The sequence below is a fragment of the Diceros bicornis genome, chromosome 34, assembly GCF_020826845.1.
Source record: "Diceros bicornis minor isolate mBicDic1 chromosome 34, mDicBic1.mat.cur, whole genome shotgun sequence".
Lineage (NCBI taxonomy): Eukaryota > Metazoa > Chordata > Mammalia > Perissodactyla > Rhinocerotidae > Diceros > Diceros bicornis.
The window spans coordinates 22,293,144-22,309,942 of NC_080773.1; the positions used below are offsets into that span (position 1 = coordinate 22,293,144).

The 16,799-nt window shown below is 55.4% G+C and overlaps 1 protein-coding gene across 1 annotated transcript; it reads right to left on the reverse strand.

Moving 5' to 3' along the window:
- Positions 1-476: 476 nt before the first annotated feature.
- Positions 477-10,931, reverse strand: SLC1A5 (solute carrier family 1 member 5). The gene is made up of 8 exons (XM_058529680.1): positions 9,742-10,931; positions 7,357-7,399; positions 6,885-6,932; positions 5,911-6,077; positions 3,876-4,109; positions 3,070-3,264; positions 2,809-2,943; positions 477-1,302 (listed from the first exon to the last, which is right to left on the reverse strand). Exons 1-8 carry the CDS (start codon positions 10,302-10,304, stop codon positions 1,068-1,070), a joined length of 1,620 nt encoding a protein of 539 aa, XP_058385663.1. The 5' UTR covers positions 10,305-10,931; the 3' UTR covers positions 477-1,067.
- Positions 10,932-16,799: the final 5,868 nt, after the last annotated feature.

A 16,799-nucleotide genomic window follows, 5' to 3' on the forward strand; every position in this document is an offset into this window, starting at 1 on the left:
CAACACTTGCTTGTTTGGCTAACTGTCCATCACATGAATGATTATACCAATGTATCCAATTGATTCGTTTCCAAATTTTAGCACTTACACAAAGAGCAGCTATAAACATTTATGTACCAGTTTTTGTGTGACCAGAAGTTTTTATTCCTCCTGGGTAAATACGAGGAGTGGGACTCATGAGCTGCAAGGGAAGTATATATTTTAACTTGATAAGCAACTGCCCAGCAATTTCCCAAGTGACTGGACCATTTTGCATCCCCACTGGCACCGCAGGGGCTCCGTCCAGTTGGCTCCAGCCTCATCAGCACCCGGTACTGTTTTTGCTGTTGCCAGGCCAACAGGTGTGTGTAACGGTATCTCACTGTGGTTTCCAATGGTGTTGATGAACACACAGATTTCAATGAAGTCCAGTTTATCTGTTTTTTGTTTTTTTCTGTGTGGTTAGTGCTTTCAGTCAAATTCTTACAAACATCTGATTAGATATACTTGACAATTTTATTGCTAAAAAATATCCTCTGGAGTGACTGCAATATTTGTCCTCAGTCTCCCCCCAGGGTTTCTGGGAGCGTTTCTGTTACTGTGGAGGGAACAGAGGGCCTGGGGACCAGGTGCGAGGTACCATGGAGTCATAGCGCACACACACACGCACGCACACACAACTAGAGCCACAGCCGCCAAAAAACCAGCAAAGGAGCTGGCAACCTGTCAGAACATCCTTCCTCTAAAGAGAACAGAATTCCGCGCGGTGACCTGTGCCATGTCCTGAGACAGGGAGGCCAGGCAGGCTCCCGGGATGGGGCGTGGAGGATGCTATTTCTCCATCTTGCTGTTTCCGAGCCTTGCACAGGGACAGGATTTGAGGACTGGGAGGACTGGGGAGACATACTCACACACACAGACACATACACCCAGGAGGAAGGCCTCTCAGATCTGACATCCAGGAGGGAGGCTCTCCGGAGTGTGTGGGCAGGGGCCCCAGAGGCCCAGTTTGTCCGTTTATCCGTGTCTCCTGACGCCAGTGTCTCTCGGGTGCCCCCTATCCGGGCAGGGAAGGTCCCTTCTGGGGTTTACATGACCGATTCCTTCTCGCAAGTGTCAGCATCGCCAGCGGGTCCCGGGCTGTGTTTGAGGAGGGGGTTCCCCTCCTCGGTGGGGACCGGCAGTGGAGCCAGGGGCGCCTCACTCTTCACCTGGATCAGCTCCGGGACCGAGCTCTGCGACTCTGTACGATCCACATAACTCTGCAGGAGGCCCGCCCCAAAGGCGTCACCTTCCACGTTGAGGATGGTGCAGGTCCGGTCCCTGCAGGAGTGACGAGGAAGGGAGGGGGAGGGTCAGGGCCCAACCCTGGAATCCTGAAGTCCCCATCACGCCTTCTTCACAGAACCCTCGGAGACCCAGTAGCTCACACCTCCCTCCTCCCAGGGTCCCAAATAGCCTTTCCTCCTAGAACCTCAAAGATCTTTTCATCTAGAACCCCAGAGGCTCCTTACCTCCCTTACGTTCCCCCGGAATCCCAAAGTGTCCCATCATACTTCCTCTGCCTGTGAACCCCAGAGACCTCCTCCACCACCATCCCTGGACCCCAGTCATCCTTCTTCCAACAAAACACAAGATCCGTTTCTTCTGGAACCTCAAAAAATCATCCCTCTCTTTACTTGGAGACCAAAAAGACCCATCCAGCCCTCCCCTTCTCCCTGAAATACTAAATTCTCCTCCTCAGAATCTTAAGGATCTTCCTCTCCCTTCATACTTTCTGTGTGTCTGTGTGCCATTTTAGAAAATTGAGCTATAATTCACACACCATAAAATTCACCCTTTAAAAGTATACAATCCAGTGGTTCTTCGTATATTCAGAGTTGTGCAACCATCACCACTTTTTAGTTCCGGAATATTTTCATCACTCCAAAAGGAAACCCCCACACCCATTAAGCAGTCAGCCCCCATTCCCCCCTCCCCCAGCCCTAGGCAACCACTCATCTACTTCCTGTCTCCAGATTTCCCCATTCTGGACATTTCATAGAAATGGAATCCTACACTATGTGGTCCCTTGTGTCTGGCTTCTTTCACTCAGCATGTTTTCAAGGATCATAGATGCTGTAGTGTGTATGTATGTATCAGTGCTTCATTCCATTTTACGGCTGAATAACATCCCATTCTATGGATATTTGACATTTTGTTTATCCATTCATCAATTGATGGACATTTGGGTTGTTTCCACCTGTTCGATATTACGAATAATGCCACCATGAACATTCGTGTACAAGTTTCTGTGGACATGTTTTCAATTCTCTTGGGTATACGCCTAGGAGTGGGATTGCTGAGATGTACGGTAACTCCATGTGTAACTTTTGAAACCAAACTGTTTTCTGATCTTTTCTGCTCTTAATAGCTTTACCGTAATAGCTAACAATGATGTAGCATTTACTACTGTTCTGAGTAGTTTTTCTAAGGGGGTTGCATGTATTAAGTCATCTAACCATTCTCTCCATTTTACAGACAGAGAAACTGAGACACAGAGCGATTAGGTGCCCAAGGTCATAACAGCTGGTAATGGTGGCTCTGGGATTTGAACACAAGTAGCCTGGACAAAGTCTGTTCTCTTAACCACTCCGGCATGCTACCTTCCTGGGGTTCCTCGTAGAACCCCAAAGATCCCTTCCTGCCCTCTTACTGGAACGTTCCAGGTGCCATCCCCCTTCCTCTAGAATTCCTTCCTTCCTCTTCTCTTCTGCCCAGGGGCTTTCCATGACCCTCTTGCTCATCCTCTTTCCCAGGAGGCCCCCTGAACCCCAAACCCGCACTCACACCAGCCAGTCCACAGCCAGGATCAAGGAGATGTCGTGAACCGGGAGACTGACAGCTTCGAGGATGATGGCCAGAGTGAGGACCCCTCCAGCCGGGATGCCGGCCGCACCCACACTGGACGCTGTGGCAGTGACCCTGGTGGAGGGGAGGGGAGGTCAGGGAGAGGCTACCACGGGGTCGCCGCTCCCCCCAACCTGTGTCTATTCTCAGGGGAAGGGTCTGGTAGGTCGGAGGTCCTAGCCGCAGCCACCCCGCACTCACAGGATGGTGATGATCTGCACGAAGTCCAAGGATCGCTTGTTGAGCTGAGCAATGAACACCGTGGCCACGCACTGGAAGAGGGCGGCGCCGTCCATGTTGACAGTGGCCCCGATGGGCAGGATGAAGCGGCTGATGTGCTTGGACACGCCGTTCCTCTCCTCCACGCACTTCATCATCAGCGGCAGCGTGGCGGAGCTGCGAGGGACCAGAGCTGGGTTAACTCGAGAGGCCGCCCGGGGCTGGCCCCGCCCACCGTTCAAGCCCCGCCCACAGCACCCCGCCCTGCCTCCCCTGGTCCCTGGCCCAGGCCCCGCCCACACAGCCCAGCATCCCTGGCCCAAGCTCCGCCCACCAGCCTAGAGCCCTGCCCCCAGCATCCCCTCACTGACCACACCCCCTCCCCTTCTCCACCAATAAGAGACCTCGACTAAGAATTACTATGCTCTTTTGGGGATGCTGCTGCAGGGAGGGTGGGGTTCTGAGAGGACAGGGCCAGTAGAGACGGACGAAATACCCAGGAGAGGTGGGAGGTGCTCCCAGAGGTTGGATCAGGGCTGGAGCACTACAGTCCCCAGGGCAGGGTATTGGGAGGAGGAGGGGTTCTCAGGAAGGGAAGGAAGAAATCTCGAAGGCAGTGGTTTCCTAAGTTGGTGGGTGGGGTCCAAGACCTCATGAGAAACTTATGACAGCAGGGCCCCTGTACCCAGATCCAATGTCCCCAACACAAAATTCCAGGGGTCTTCAGACATCTGATGCCCGCCCCAGGCCCCTTAGCTTAAAAACCCCGGTCCGCCCCAAGGCCACACCTGGAGGAGGTCCCGAAGGCAGTGGCCAGCGGCGTCATGATGCCCCACAGGAAGCGGTAGGGGTTTTTGCGCGTGAAGATAAAGTAGATGAGGGGCAGCACCAGGAGCCCGTGGATGGCGTGGCCCAGCAGACAGCACAGGATGTATTTGCCGAGACTGGCGAACAGCAGCCCCACGTCCTCCATCTCCACGATCTTGCCAGCCACCAGGAACAAGATGCCCACAGGGGCGTACCTAATTACCCAGGAGACAGATGGCTGACTGCCCACGTGCCCCCTCAGGGTCGGGCACTGCGCTTGGCACACGGCCTGACCATTTCCCAGCCTCCCTCGCGGTCAGGAGGTGCCCAGAGCAGTGCGTGCTGAGGTTTGGGCACCTCTCCTGCCATCCCCCGTGCTCTCTCCTCTTGAAGATAATGCAGCCGGGAGATCAAAGAAGCTGAGACTCATCCACTGCCCCTTGGAGTAGAGTCACCAATCAGATTTGGACTTAACACACGGGCGAGAAAGAAACATCCACCATGCATAAGTCATTTACATTTTCTGGGCTCGTTTGTTATAGCAGCTGGTATGACTTAAACTAATAACCTCTCACCACGTCCTGAAAAATAAAAAGACCGTGGCTCAGGTCTTAACAACTCCCAGGTGTGAACCATTTATGTGCCCTTGAACGTGACTGAATCTTCCCCACAAACCCACGAGGGAGCTCCTATTTTGAATCTCCTGCAGCTATCATGGAATCAGACAAAACCTAATAGGTCTATAAACCACGGACGATAATGCCACCAACCTCACAGGAATGTGGGGAGGATGACATGAGACTCCAGTTGAAGTGACTTGAGAGCTTTCTGTACACAATAAGTGATCTATAAACTTCAGCTGGGGTTACTGGCGCCTTCTCCTGGAGGGAAGATCCCGGGGTGCTCGTGTCTCCCAGCCAGGAGGCACCCCAAGATCACCTCCTTGTCTGCTTGCTCGCTATGGCTAGTTGTCCCCCAACTCCTTCTCCTCTTTAGCAACAGAAGAAAGGCGCCATTCCCCAGCCACCTGTGCAGCTAGCTTTGGCCAAATGCCCGAGTTCTGGCCAGTCAGATATGCCCAGAAGTTATACAAAGAAAGTACTTGATAAATATTAGCTAAGATTGTTGACTGTAGGCATGCAATAGGGCAGCCACTGTCCCAAGAACTTGACACGTATGAACTCATTTGTGCCTGGTACTGCCAACCCCATTTTCCAGATAGGGAAACTGAGGCACGGAGGGATAAGTAACTTGTTGTAGGGCACACGACTGGAAGTGCCCACACACCTACCTGTGCATCAAAGAGTTTTTATTAGTCAAGGCGCATTCCATTCCCACACAGCAGCCTCTTAGATGTCGGCTGCCCTGGAATCGGGGTGGGTGGGGGTGTGAGATTCGTTAAAAATGCAGCAACCCTGACCCTTCTCCTGATTTCTGACCCTCTAGATCCAGGTAGGTCCCGAGGATCTGTGTGAGATGGTGTGGAGATGAGACTGGGGGAGGGGGCAACGGTGGCGGCCTCTGCACAGGTTTTCCCCCTGATCATCAGGGGTCATTTAACAAAGCTCATAACAATAATAATCGTAGCCACCATTAAGTAAATTCCAGTAGGTGTCAGGCATTTAAAGCCTTTTCTAAGTACCTTACCTATACCTCAGTCACTCATTTCATCTTCATGATAACTCGATAAAGCAGCACTATTTTAGATCACTGACCCAAAGGCAAACACTTGATTCCATTTAAATCTCTAAAACTGAGATGGGTTAGCCAGGCTGTGGCCACAGCTCAGCTTTTTGTCACCTTCCAGTAAGATCAAGAAGGTGCTGGTATCAGTCTTAGCTCTCACGGAATACAGCATCGTCCTCGTTTTACAGATTGAGGCACAGAGAGGGTAAGTCGCTTGTCCAAAGTCACACAGCAAGGGAATGGTCGATGTTGGATTTGAATCCAGGCCATCTGGCTCCAAGGAGTGGATGGAGCCCTATCCCACAGCCCCGGCCCCTCTCCATCACCTACCACATGATCCAGGAGACCAGCACCATGGTGGCATCGTTGAAGGAGTTGAAGAAGCGGATGAGCAGCTCTCCCTCGGGTCCCAGCTTCCGCAGGGCCACGCCAAAGATGATGGCAAACACCACCAGGCCCAGGATGTTCATGCCCTCCACCTCACCTCCCACGGGCACCTTGGGGCAGGGAACAGATGGCGCCGGGAGGGGCGTGCTCAGTCACCCTGCACAGTCACTGAGGGGGCCTGTCCTGGGCACTGCCGGGACCCAGCAGAGACAAGACGGCTCCTCAGGCCCCTTCCTCCCACGGCTCACAGTCCAGGTCCAGGGGAAACAGGCCTGTGGCCAGGGACCACCCAGAGTGGGCAGGGCTGGAATGGGGGCCCCAGGGGAGTGTGGGAACCAAAAGGTGGATGCCACCTTGGGGGGTAAGAGGGAATCAGGGAGAGCTTCCTGGAGGAAGAGACTGAGACCTGGAGAACAGGAGGGGTAAATCAGGTAAAAAGGGGTGGTAGAAGGTTCTAGAAAGAGGAAACAATGTGCAACAGCCTAGAAATGAGAGCAACTTGGGCATTCAAACAACACAAAGAAATCCACTGTGGCTGCAGTGGAACGAGCCAGGCAGAGTCAGAAGATGAGGCTGGGCGGGTGGCTGGGCAGGGGCCCGGGCTTTCTTCCGAGGGCACTAGGGAGCATGACAGGCCTTGAGGCAGGGGAGAGGCAGGCTCAGGTCACGGTTTGGAAAAACCACTTGGGCTGCCAGGCTGAGGATGAGTGGGGTAGGGAGAAGAGGGGGCAAAATGAAGATTCCAGAAAGGCAGAGAAGACAGAAATCAGGGAGGGGCTGCAGCGAGTTTTAAAACACATTGCACAGCAAATGTTGTAAGACCCAGAGGGCCCCAAAGGCTGGGGTAGGAACCAAATGGAAACACCACAACAGTGGGCCAAGGGGTGGGGCCCCACCCTGCCCTTTCCTGCTCTCACCTTCACCTGGGTTCCGTTGATCCATATCTGTTCATAGGAGGTGGCATACTGCGGGTGGGGTTGGGAAGAGTCAGTGTCAATTGTCATCAAGGTTCCCCCACTCCATGCTGGCACTAACAATGCTCAAAGCCGGCCCTAAGCATCCCTTAAACACAATCTCATTTCATCTGGCCAGCAGGCCTGCTGAGGCAGGACTATTCAGACCCCCAAGGCTCAGAGAGGTAAAGGCACTTGCCCAGGGTCACACAGCTAGAATTAGAACCCAGAGGGGGCTTGGAACCCATATTCTCTGTTCTCGATGAGGGGCATGGATGGGTTTCAGAGGTCACCCAAGAACCCTGTAATATCATGGCCTGTAAATATGTGGGCATGTGTGTTTTTCCAGGTATCACCCCAAAATCAGGCACCAAGAGGCTGCAACAGGCTGTCTCCCTCCCTGCCCACCCCCTTAGGACACCCCTTGAGGACTCACTGAGCGGAAGGCCGCAGACACCAGGTTGGAGGGGAAGATATTTCTGCAGAGACAGACATAGGGGGGTTTATTAGATACCACAGAGGGAGGAGATGGGGGATGCTGGGGGGCTGGGTTGGCCTCCTGGGGTAGGCAGAACCTTGGAGGCACGGTTTGCACCCAAATGTGGCCCCCACCTGTGCCCCAGCCAGGTTCAGTCACGCAGAGTTGGCTCTGGGCCCGCACACCTTTCCAGGGTGTGGGGGCTCTGAGCTGTCTCCCGGGCCGGTGTTCTGGCCCCGGGGGATTGCAGAGCAGGGGTGAGGTGTGCTGGTTCCCAAGGCGGCCCGGGGCAGGGTCGGCCCGGGGCAGGGTCAGCCGGGGCCTCAGCTCCACCCCAAGCAGCAAACTTAATACTGTGGCCGTCTTGCATCAGCCACTTCCTCCTGGAGGGCTGTGGCCCGAGAAGAGAGCTGGCTGGGGGCTGGCTGGGGGGTGGGAGGGTGTGGGTGTGTTGGAAAGCGGTGGTGAGAGAGGGCGACAAGGGATGGCTGTGTGTGTCATGAATGTGCATCTTCAGTGAGCAGCAGCATGCATTATACCCCAGAGCCTGGGAGGGAGTCGACAAGTGCCTCGTGTGTCTCAGAGTGAGATGAAAATAACATCAAACACGCCTATAGGCGCTGTGGTAAATGCTTTTCATAAATCCACTCGTTGAATCCTCACAACAGCCCTCAGTGGTACACACTATTATCCTATTTCCAGAAAAGGAAACTGAGGCACAAAAAGGTACAGAAGCTTGCCTGGCCAGGGAGTGGCAGAGCTGGGATTTGAACCCAGCCATCTGGCTGCCTAGTCCTAACCACTGAGCATGCTCCCTCCCACCACAGATGTGGGTATACAGCTGTTGCCGTGGGTCCCTACACAGGGTGTCAAGTGTTGGTATCCGCTTGGGGGTGGCGGGTTAGTCTTCAGAGAAGTGGAAAACTGTTGGTGTGCAGCCACGCAGGTGTGTGAGGTTGTATGTGCTCTTGAGCGTGTGTTTAGGCAGTGCTCAGTGTGTTGGTGTGGTTGGTGGTATCAGTGAGTGACTGTTAGTGCTAAAGCGGTGTTAGTATCCAGTGGGGTGTGTGTGACAGTGGGTGCACACCGATGTGTCAGTGTGACATGTCCCAGCCGTGACTGTGTGCCTGTGTCCGGCTGTGTCAGTTGTAAGGTTGTGCGGCTCTGAGATTCCCAGCTAAGTCTCCCAGCGGCTGGCTGAGCGTGAGTTGTGTATGTCTGTTTTGGCACCACACGGGGGAAGCCTGTATACACAAACAGCCTTTGAGTGGGTGTGCCTGTCTGCAGGCTGGCCTGGACCCACCCGGGCCAGCCAGGGCTGGGCCATGACCCAGCTAATCTCCCCCAGCCAGGAGGCGCCCACCCACTGCCACTTCTAGACACCAAGCCTGCCCCAGTCTCGCACCTCTGCGGCACTGATGTGCCGGGAGGCTGGGGGAACCCGGTTCCCTGACTCATCATTTCCTCCTCCCACTTCCAGGAAGTCCCCGACCAACCTGGATACACTGAATCAGCAAGCCCCCGAGGCAAGGCCACGTGGACCCCGCAGTCTGCCCTCCCTAAAAGTGGGGAGAGCCATTCTCGGGGGGGGGGGGGGGGGGGGGTGAGGGGAGAGCAGAGGCCAGAAGGAAAAGAATCTGCACCTTTTCTAACCAGCCCCCTTCTGGGCAGCCTAGTGGGGGGAAGCCCAGACAGAGAGAGGAAATGGGATGGAGAGTCAGTGGAGGTGGCAGGATTTACCAGGAACATATAAAAAGGGGAAGCCACCAGAGCCCCGCTGACCTGGGCGGGGAAGGGAGGCTGAGAAAGAACCTGGCTGCATCAGGGTGATGCATGGTGTGGGGAGCCTGGCACTGGGAAGCGCGCTCGGTGGGGGTCCCTGGGATCTCCCCAGGTCCTCCAGGGCCTCCTTACCCAGAGGTCTCAAGCCCTCTGACCCTGGACTCAAATCTTTATCCAGAAGCCCCATCCTGGGCCCTTAGCTGTCCAAAAATCCCCACCCCTCACAAGAGAGACCCTGTTATGTGTCCCAAAACCGCAAAGCATTACTCTTTCTTCTCGCTCTATAAGACTTCCTTGCTTATCCCCTTCACGTGGGGTCCCACTTATGTCCCCAGGCCCCCACATTTAGAAGCCTTCTTCCCCAGGACTCTGCCCTCACCCTCTGTACCCTGACCCCTAAGAGGCCAGGGCTTCCCTCACCATCCCGTCGCCGTCTTCCTGAGGCCCTGGGAACGTCCCGGCCCTGGAAGACCCAAAGACCCCCTCCTGTCCACGTGGCCACTCCCGCCACCGCTAACACGCATCCCCGTCCCCCCTCTCCACGGGCGGGCGGTGTCTGACCTCACAAGATCCAGGAACGAATCGCGCACCTCCTTGCTGGGGGGGGCCTCTTCCGTAGCGCCCGTGGCCCCGACCGAGGCGTTGATGGCGGCGAAGGCGGCGCCCGGCTTCAGGGCCAGCGCCAAGCCCACGCCGAGCGCCGACGCCAGCAGCGTGGTGACCAGGAAAAAGAGCAGCGCCCAGGCGCCCAGGCGGCCGAGCGCGCTCGGGTCCAGGCTGGCGGCGCCGCCGACCAGGCTGCACACCACCAGCGGCAGGATGATCATCTTGAGCAGGCGCAACAGGAGCTCGCCGGGGAAGGCGAAGGCCGCCAGGCGCGCGGGGCCCAGCGCTCCCGCGCCCCCGGCCCCGGAGACCCCCAGCCCCAGCGCCACGCCCGCCACCACGGCCGCCACCGTCAGCAGCACCAGCAGGTTGGCACGAAGGCAGCGGCGCACCTTGTCCCGGGAACCGCCGCCTGTCGCGCCTGGGTCCTCTAGAGGGACCAACGCCAGGGCACCGTTCGCGGTGGGCTCCGCCGCCGCGAACCCCTTGGGGTCCCCCTTCGGCGGATCGGCCACCATGACGAACGCCCCGGGGGTTCCTTGGCGCCTGGAAGCTGGGAGCCCTTGAGGCTCCTTCCCAGGGCGCGCACGCTCCTTAGAACTGGGAGTTGAGTAACAGAGCCTGGAGGCTGGAACTTTGCAGGGTTCCTCGGAGTTCTGAGGTCACAGCGCCTCGGCTCCTTGGCTCCTGGAAGCGGAGCGTCCCAGATCCCGAGGCTGGGCGCTGGGGCTCCTCCGCTCTTCCAGGTGGTGCCCGGCGCCCGAGGGCTGCGAGTCGGGGCACCTGGGTTTCTTGGCCCTGAGTGTTGGGAATATGCGAGTCTCTCAGGCTGGGACCCGGGGTCCTTGGCTCCGGAAGGCCGAAGGCGCCCAGGCGGCGGAGGTCTTCAAGAGGCTAGTCTGGTGGCGCAGATCCAGGACGCCTGGATCCGGGAGGCGGCGACCCGGAGAGCCTGGGTCCTGGAAACGGAGGGCTGGGGAGCCTGAGTCTGGGGGGCCGGAAGGCGGAGCTCCGGGAAGAGGAGAGCCAGGCTCTTGGGTCCGAGAAAGGAGATCCAGGTCCCTGGGGGGGAAAGCGCGGTCTGGGATTCCGGGAGGTGACGGCCGTTTTCCCCGGGCAGACCTCGCGGCCGCCGCGTGGCTCTGAGCCGGCTCGGCGGAAGCTGCGCGGATTAAGGCGGGGAGCGCGGCTCGAGAAGGCGGGGACCCACCGCGGCCGCCGATTGGCTGCGGGGCGCTCGGAGCCCTCCTGCGCGCGCGGGGCGGGGCTGCGGCCGGAGCGCCGCCAGGTCGCCCACAGAAGGCAGAGCAACAATGGCTCTGTCCGGGGGCGGGGCCTTGTGGGCGGGGCCCCAAGGGGGCGGGGCGTTAGAGGATGCTTTTTTTTTTCCCGCCAAAGCAATGGGACTGCGGGTTGGAGCCGTTAAGCCGCCACGGTCCCCTGGCACGAAGATCTCCGGAAAGTGCAGGTGTTGCAGTGGTGGCTCATTTGCAAATCGACTCAGCCTGGAACTCCTCCTCCGCCCTGAATTCGCTCTTTCGTCGCCTCTCCGAACTTCAGTTCCTGAAATGTAAAATGCAGATCCCTCGCGTGATTGGTGTCAGATTTAAATGCGATGGAGTTATTTATTTAATAGTGTTAATAATTTTTAAAACAAGTGTTCCCGGGTCAGAGCCCCACACTTTTCAATTAATGGCAGTTATTACATTAGGATTGTAATCCACTCCCCCCTAGGTAAACATTTCCAATTCATCCATTAAAAATTATAATTCAATTTAATGACAATGCTAATGCTTTTACAAATGCTTTCGCCACATATTTTTCCCCATATTTTATTATGAAAATTTTCAGACGTACAAAAAAGTTTAAAGGATTTTACAGCGATCGCCCATATACCCACCACCTAGCGTCTACAACTGTTTCACCATATTTCATTATCATATTTCTATCCATTTTCTCTCTATCCACCCATCCGTTCACTTTCTTTTTTTGATACATGCTGAAATAAGTTGCAGATATCAGTTGTGGAAATTAATGAAAGAAATCTTAACTAAATTGGAGTCAGGAAGGCCTGTAGGGGGAGCCTCACGCCCTATCATTCATCGTTAATTACACCAACCAGGAAGAGACGGTCAGTTGCATCTTGGACAGGAAGTAAAACTACTTTACTACCGAAGGAAGATTTCTCTCCCCACCCAGCAACAGCCCAGCCAATGAGAATCGCTGTAGCTCAGCCAATGAGAAACACCACAGCTCAGCCAATGAGAAATGCCACAGCTCAGCCCATGAGAAATGCCGCAGCTCGGCCAATGAGAAATGCTGCACCTCAGCCAATGAGAAGCCATTGAGGCCCTGAACTGTCACTTTCTCCCAATGGACTTTGGTTTAGAACAGCCCCTCCCTACTCTCTATAAAAGCAGCTCCCCTCCTTTGTTCGCTGGATTTGCCTATGGTTTGCCATAGCGTGCAAGTCCTGAATTGCAATTCCTTTGGCTATTCTCAAATAAACTCACTTTGAGAGTAATATAACTGGCAAATTTGTCTTTAAGTTGACCTAGTACACTTTCCTTCTAAACACTTCAGTGTGCATTCATTAAGCAGAGTTCAATATTTGCACACATTTTTTTCTTTTTAGGTAAAGTTTACATACAATGAAATGCACAAATCTTAAGTGACATTTGCTGATTTTTGACCAATGCATATACCTGGGTTCACTGGAATGTTCATAATGGCTTGGTGAGCTTGGTCTCACTATTATACCCATTCTCCAGATGGGCAAAACTGGGGCTGATGGCCAGAGGAAGTCTCTCGCCTTGAGGCCACACCTGGGGAGGCTCTAACCATGCCCGCTCTGCCACTTCCCTAAATTCCCTTTTGGTGGTCATTTGGATGGTTTCCAGCAAATCGGTCATGGTTCCCTATGCCTCCTGGCTGTGTCGAAATCCTAAGTCCTTCCCCACCTGTCCTGTTCTCGATAACATTTCAGGTATTCACACTTGCTCGAAGACTCTAGATAGCAATAACCTCAGAAGCTTCCTCCTCTAGCAGCCATGGGGCCTCAGGCAAGTCACAACCTCTAACAGCCTCAGTCTCCACATCTGTGAAGTGGGAAGAAGAATAATAGATCATGCCTCCTTGAGGACCAAATGAGATCATATGTGCAAAGCATTTAGATAAGGTACAGTCTAGCCCTTAATAAAGTTAACTCATACTCTTATTGTTATTGTTGAAGAACATGGTTTGGGCCCAGACCAGCTCCAGAGGCTCCTGGGCCCTAGTGGTGAGCTCTCCCTTCTGGTCACCGCCAACCCCAGACCTAGACACGCTTGGGAAGAAGCTTTGAGATCTTTTTGTGTGTGTGTGTGAGGAAGATCAGCCCTGAGCTAACAGCCATGCTAATCCTCCTCTTTTTGCTGAGGAAGACCGGCTCTGAGCTAACATCTATTGCCAATCCTCCTCCTTTTTTCCCCCAAAGCCCCAGTAGATAGTTGTATGTCATAGTTGCATCTAGTTGCTGTATGTGGGACGCGGCCTCAGCATGGCCGGAGAAGTGGTGCGGCGGTGCGCGCCCGGGATCCCAACCCGGGCCGCCAGCAGCGGAGCGCGTGCACTTAACCGCTGAGCCACGGGGCTGGCCCAGCTTTGAGATCTTGTGGTGACATCCTGCAGGATCTGAGGCAGCGGGGCCAGGCCGAGCTGAGCCTGCCCAGATTCCAAAGGACCCCCCACTCAGGCACATGTGGCCTTGCGGACCTCCTTCCCGTGTCTCTCGGAGACTCCCCCCTCCCAAATCCTCCCAGCCTGACACCAGCTCCTTCAGAAAGCCCCATCCCCCATCCCAACCTCCTAGTCTGAAGTCATATTCGCTCAACAAACTCATATTAAACTCCGGTCTGCTTGGTTCCGTGCTAGATGCTGAGAGTGTGGGCCTAAAGCGGCACAGACCTGGGTTCGAATCCTGGCTCCACCACTTACCAGCTGAGCCTCGGTTTCCTCAGTCGCCCTAGAGTCAATGTGAGCGTAAATTCAATCGTGCACACCGTGACCCTCGATACAAAACACGAGGGGACAATTCCTGAGCCCTCCGTGCATTCTACAAACATTCCTGAGCACTTGCTAAGGGACAAGCACTTGTTTAAGGTGCTGGGGATTCAGCTGCAAGAAAAAAACAGACAAGACTCCTTGCCAGCATTCTAGTGAGGGGAGGACGAGGAAGTCACCCTGGGCATTCAGAGGGGGATCAGCGCTGGAGAGAGAGAAAGTGCTGTCAGGCAGACAGAGATGCGGTGGTCAGGGTGGGCCACTCTCAGGAGGGGACATTTGTGGTAAGACCTAAATGACAAGAAGGAGCTCCCTGGGACAGTATGGGCAGAACGTTCTAGTGAAAGAGAAAAGCAGGTGCAGAGCCCTGAGGCAGCTGGAGGAGAGGCTTCCGGCCTTGTTTGAAGTGCCGTCCGCAGTTATCTTATCTCTGCTGATTTTTGAGAGCTCACTCTTCCGTTTTACTGATTTAGAAGCAGATGGGGGTAATGAGGTTTGTTGTGATCCAAATCCCCCACCTGGGCAGGGGATTTGAACTCAGGCATCTCTGACCCCGGCCTGCTCCCTCAACCTCTATCAGACCCCACAGCTAGCCCTGCACACGGCTCCTCCCCAGAGACATTTCCTTCAAGGGACCATCATTTATTGGGCCCTGTGATGGGCGGTGTCAGGGACCCAGTGATGACCAAGACAGCTGGCCCTGTCCCCTGGGGACTCACAGTCTAGAGGGGGAGACAGACCCATCCCCAGACAGTGACCACACAGAGTGAGCAGGGCTGGGAGGGAGGAGCCCAGAAGGGATGCTTGACCTGGCCTGGGGGTCAAGGAGGGCTTCCTGGAGGAGGAGGCCTCGCAGCTAAGATGGGAAGAGGTAGGACCAAGCCCAGGGAAAGAGTATTCCAGGCGAAGGGAACAGTACATGCAAAGCCCCAGAGTTGAGAAGAGCCTGGAATGTTCCCCAAAACAGATCTAACCTAGTCACCCCACCCTCTGAGTGGCCCCAGTGGCTTCCCTCGGGATAAAGTCCAGACTCCGCAGCTGAGCATCTGTCTATTCAATAATTCATTCCTTCAATCACTCAACAAACCACATCCACAAAACACAACACCCAGAAACGTCAACAAGAATGAGACAATGCAGAACTGGGCGGAGGCAAGTTTCAGTAATAAATCAGGTCACCAAGAAATATTGTGAAGGAGGAAAACACAGGGTGTAGACGGTGGGGCACCATAACATCTGGGGGGAAGACAGGTGAAGATAAAACGGCGTCTGTTTCAAATGCATGGACTCTTTGCACGAATTCAGAGAAACTGCCCGGCATGGTTGCCTTCCGGAAGGAAAGCAGTGGCTTTGCGGTTCGGCACAGGCGCCACGGAATCCGTCTTCCTGTCTCACTGCATATCGGCTAAACGGCCCCGCGCAAGTCACTCCAGTCCTCCAGCCTCAGTCTGCTGGGCTGTGAAAGGCGAGGAACGGGAGCATCCACGTCAGTGATCACGGAGGGGCGGGTCAAGTTCATGTGCACCAAGCCCCGGCGAACCACAGCCTCGGGGTACCTGGTACGTTAGGCTGTCGTGACCCTGGGACATCTATGTTACATCTAAGGCAAAAGTGAAAAAGGCCTCCTGCGTGCGCGCCCCAGACACAGACTCACGGGCTGATGCTTCCCCTGGCAGTGTTCAGGCCCTGGGGCCCACAGAGGGACAGAGCCTGCGAGACTCCAGGTGGGATCAGGTAGTGGGGTTTCAGGTGCTGTGGCCTCCGGTGGCTAGGCTGGGGGCGGGGAAGCTTCTGGCAGCCCTCCTGGTAATCGGGGCCCTGGGTACGGAGAAGTGGCCCAGGCCAGTTGGGCAACACGAGTGTAGGCCGGGCTCAGCCTGGTCCCTGCCCACCCACTCTGAGTGCAGGGGGGCCAGACGGGGAGACAGGAGGGAGGAAGGGGCCTCCAGGACTCACGGGGCCCCTGGAATCCCAGGGCCGTTGGGGAACGTGGTGGGTCTGGGCCAAGAGGGGAAGGTTGGAGGGTTTGGTCCAGGATTGGCCGGAAGTGTCCCACCCCCTGCCCTCTCAGGCCTGGAGAGGAAAATACACCAACTGGTCTCGGCCAGCTGTCTTCCCGCTCGGCCAAACCTCCCACCCAGATTCAGATTTCGTCATTGGGGAAAATAAAAAGGCCTGGGGCTCTGGGAAGGAGGTGAGAGGGGCCAGGAGGAGGCTGGGCTGAGTGGTGGGGAATCTGGACCCTTCCTGGCCTCAGTTTGCCACCTGAGAAATGGGTATTGTTCTGCATGGTGACCTCCCTGAGGACCAGGAGTCTGTCAGTGGGAGGGATGGAGTACATTCCAGGGCTTCAGCCTCCTCCATCAGACCTGTGGTTAGGAGCTCCCAGAAGATCCAGCCTCTCCTCCTCCCTCAGATTCGCATTCACATGTTCAGCAGTCTTTTTCTGAGCACCTCCTGTGTGCCTGGCCCTGCGGCGGGTGGTACAGGGACCCAGCCGTGACTGAGACAGGCCCAGCTCCTGCCCTCCTGGGCTCGTAGTCCAGTGCAGGAGACAGACAGCGATGACCCAGAGTGAGCAGGGCTGGGGTAGGGGAGCCCAGGGGGGAAACCCAGCCTGGGAAGTGGAGTCAGGGAGGGCTTCCTGGAGGAGGGGGCATCTGAGCTGAATTTTGAAGGATGTCCGAGTTGACCAGTGAAGGGAAGAAGAAAAGGGTACACGCAGAGGGTACACCTGGAGGTGAGAAATTTAGGAAACCAAGAATCGTTCCTTTTGGTTAGAAGGGAAAGTTCAAGGGGAGCAGGGGGCAGGAGCCAGATCAGGTAAATAGAAATAAAAGGCTGAAGTTAAAATCATTCATTCAACACATTTTACCTAAGCACCCAGCTCTGTGCTGGGTCCTGCGGGGGTCACAGTGGAGGCCAAGGAGGACTCTGGCCTGTCCTCGTGGAGTTTACCCCCTACGTCACTG

Excerpts from the sequence above, each read along its gene's own strand:
- SLC1A5 (XM_058529680.1), bottom strand. The coding sequence starts at position 10,304 with ATGGTGGCCGATCCGCCGAAGGGGGACCCCAAGGGGTTCGCGGCGGCG. Across the intron at positions 6,078-6,884 it reads TCAACGGAACCCAGGTGAAG|GTGCCCGTGGGAGGTGAGGT; the intron begins GTGAGAGCAGGA and ends CCCTGCCCCAAG. Across the intron at positions 1,303-2,808 it reads CTGGCTGTGGACTGGCTGGT|GGACCGGACCTGCACCATCC; the intron begins GTGAGTGCGGGT and ends TCACTCCTGCAG.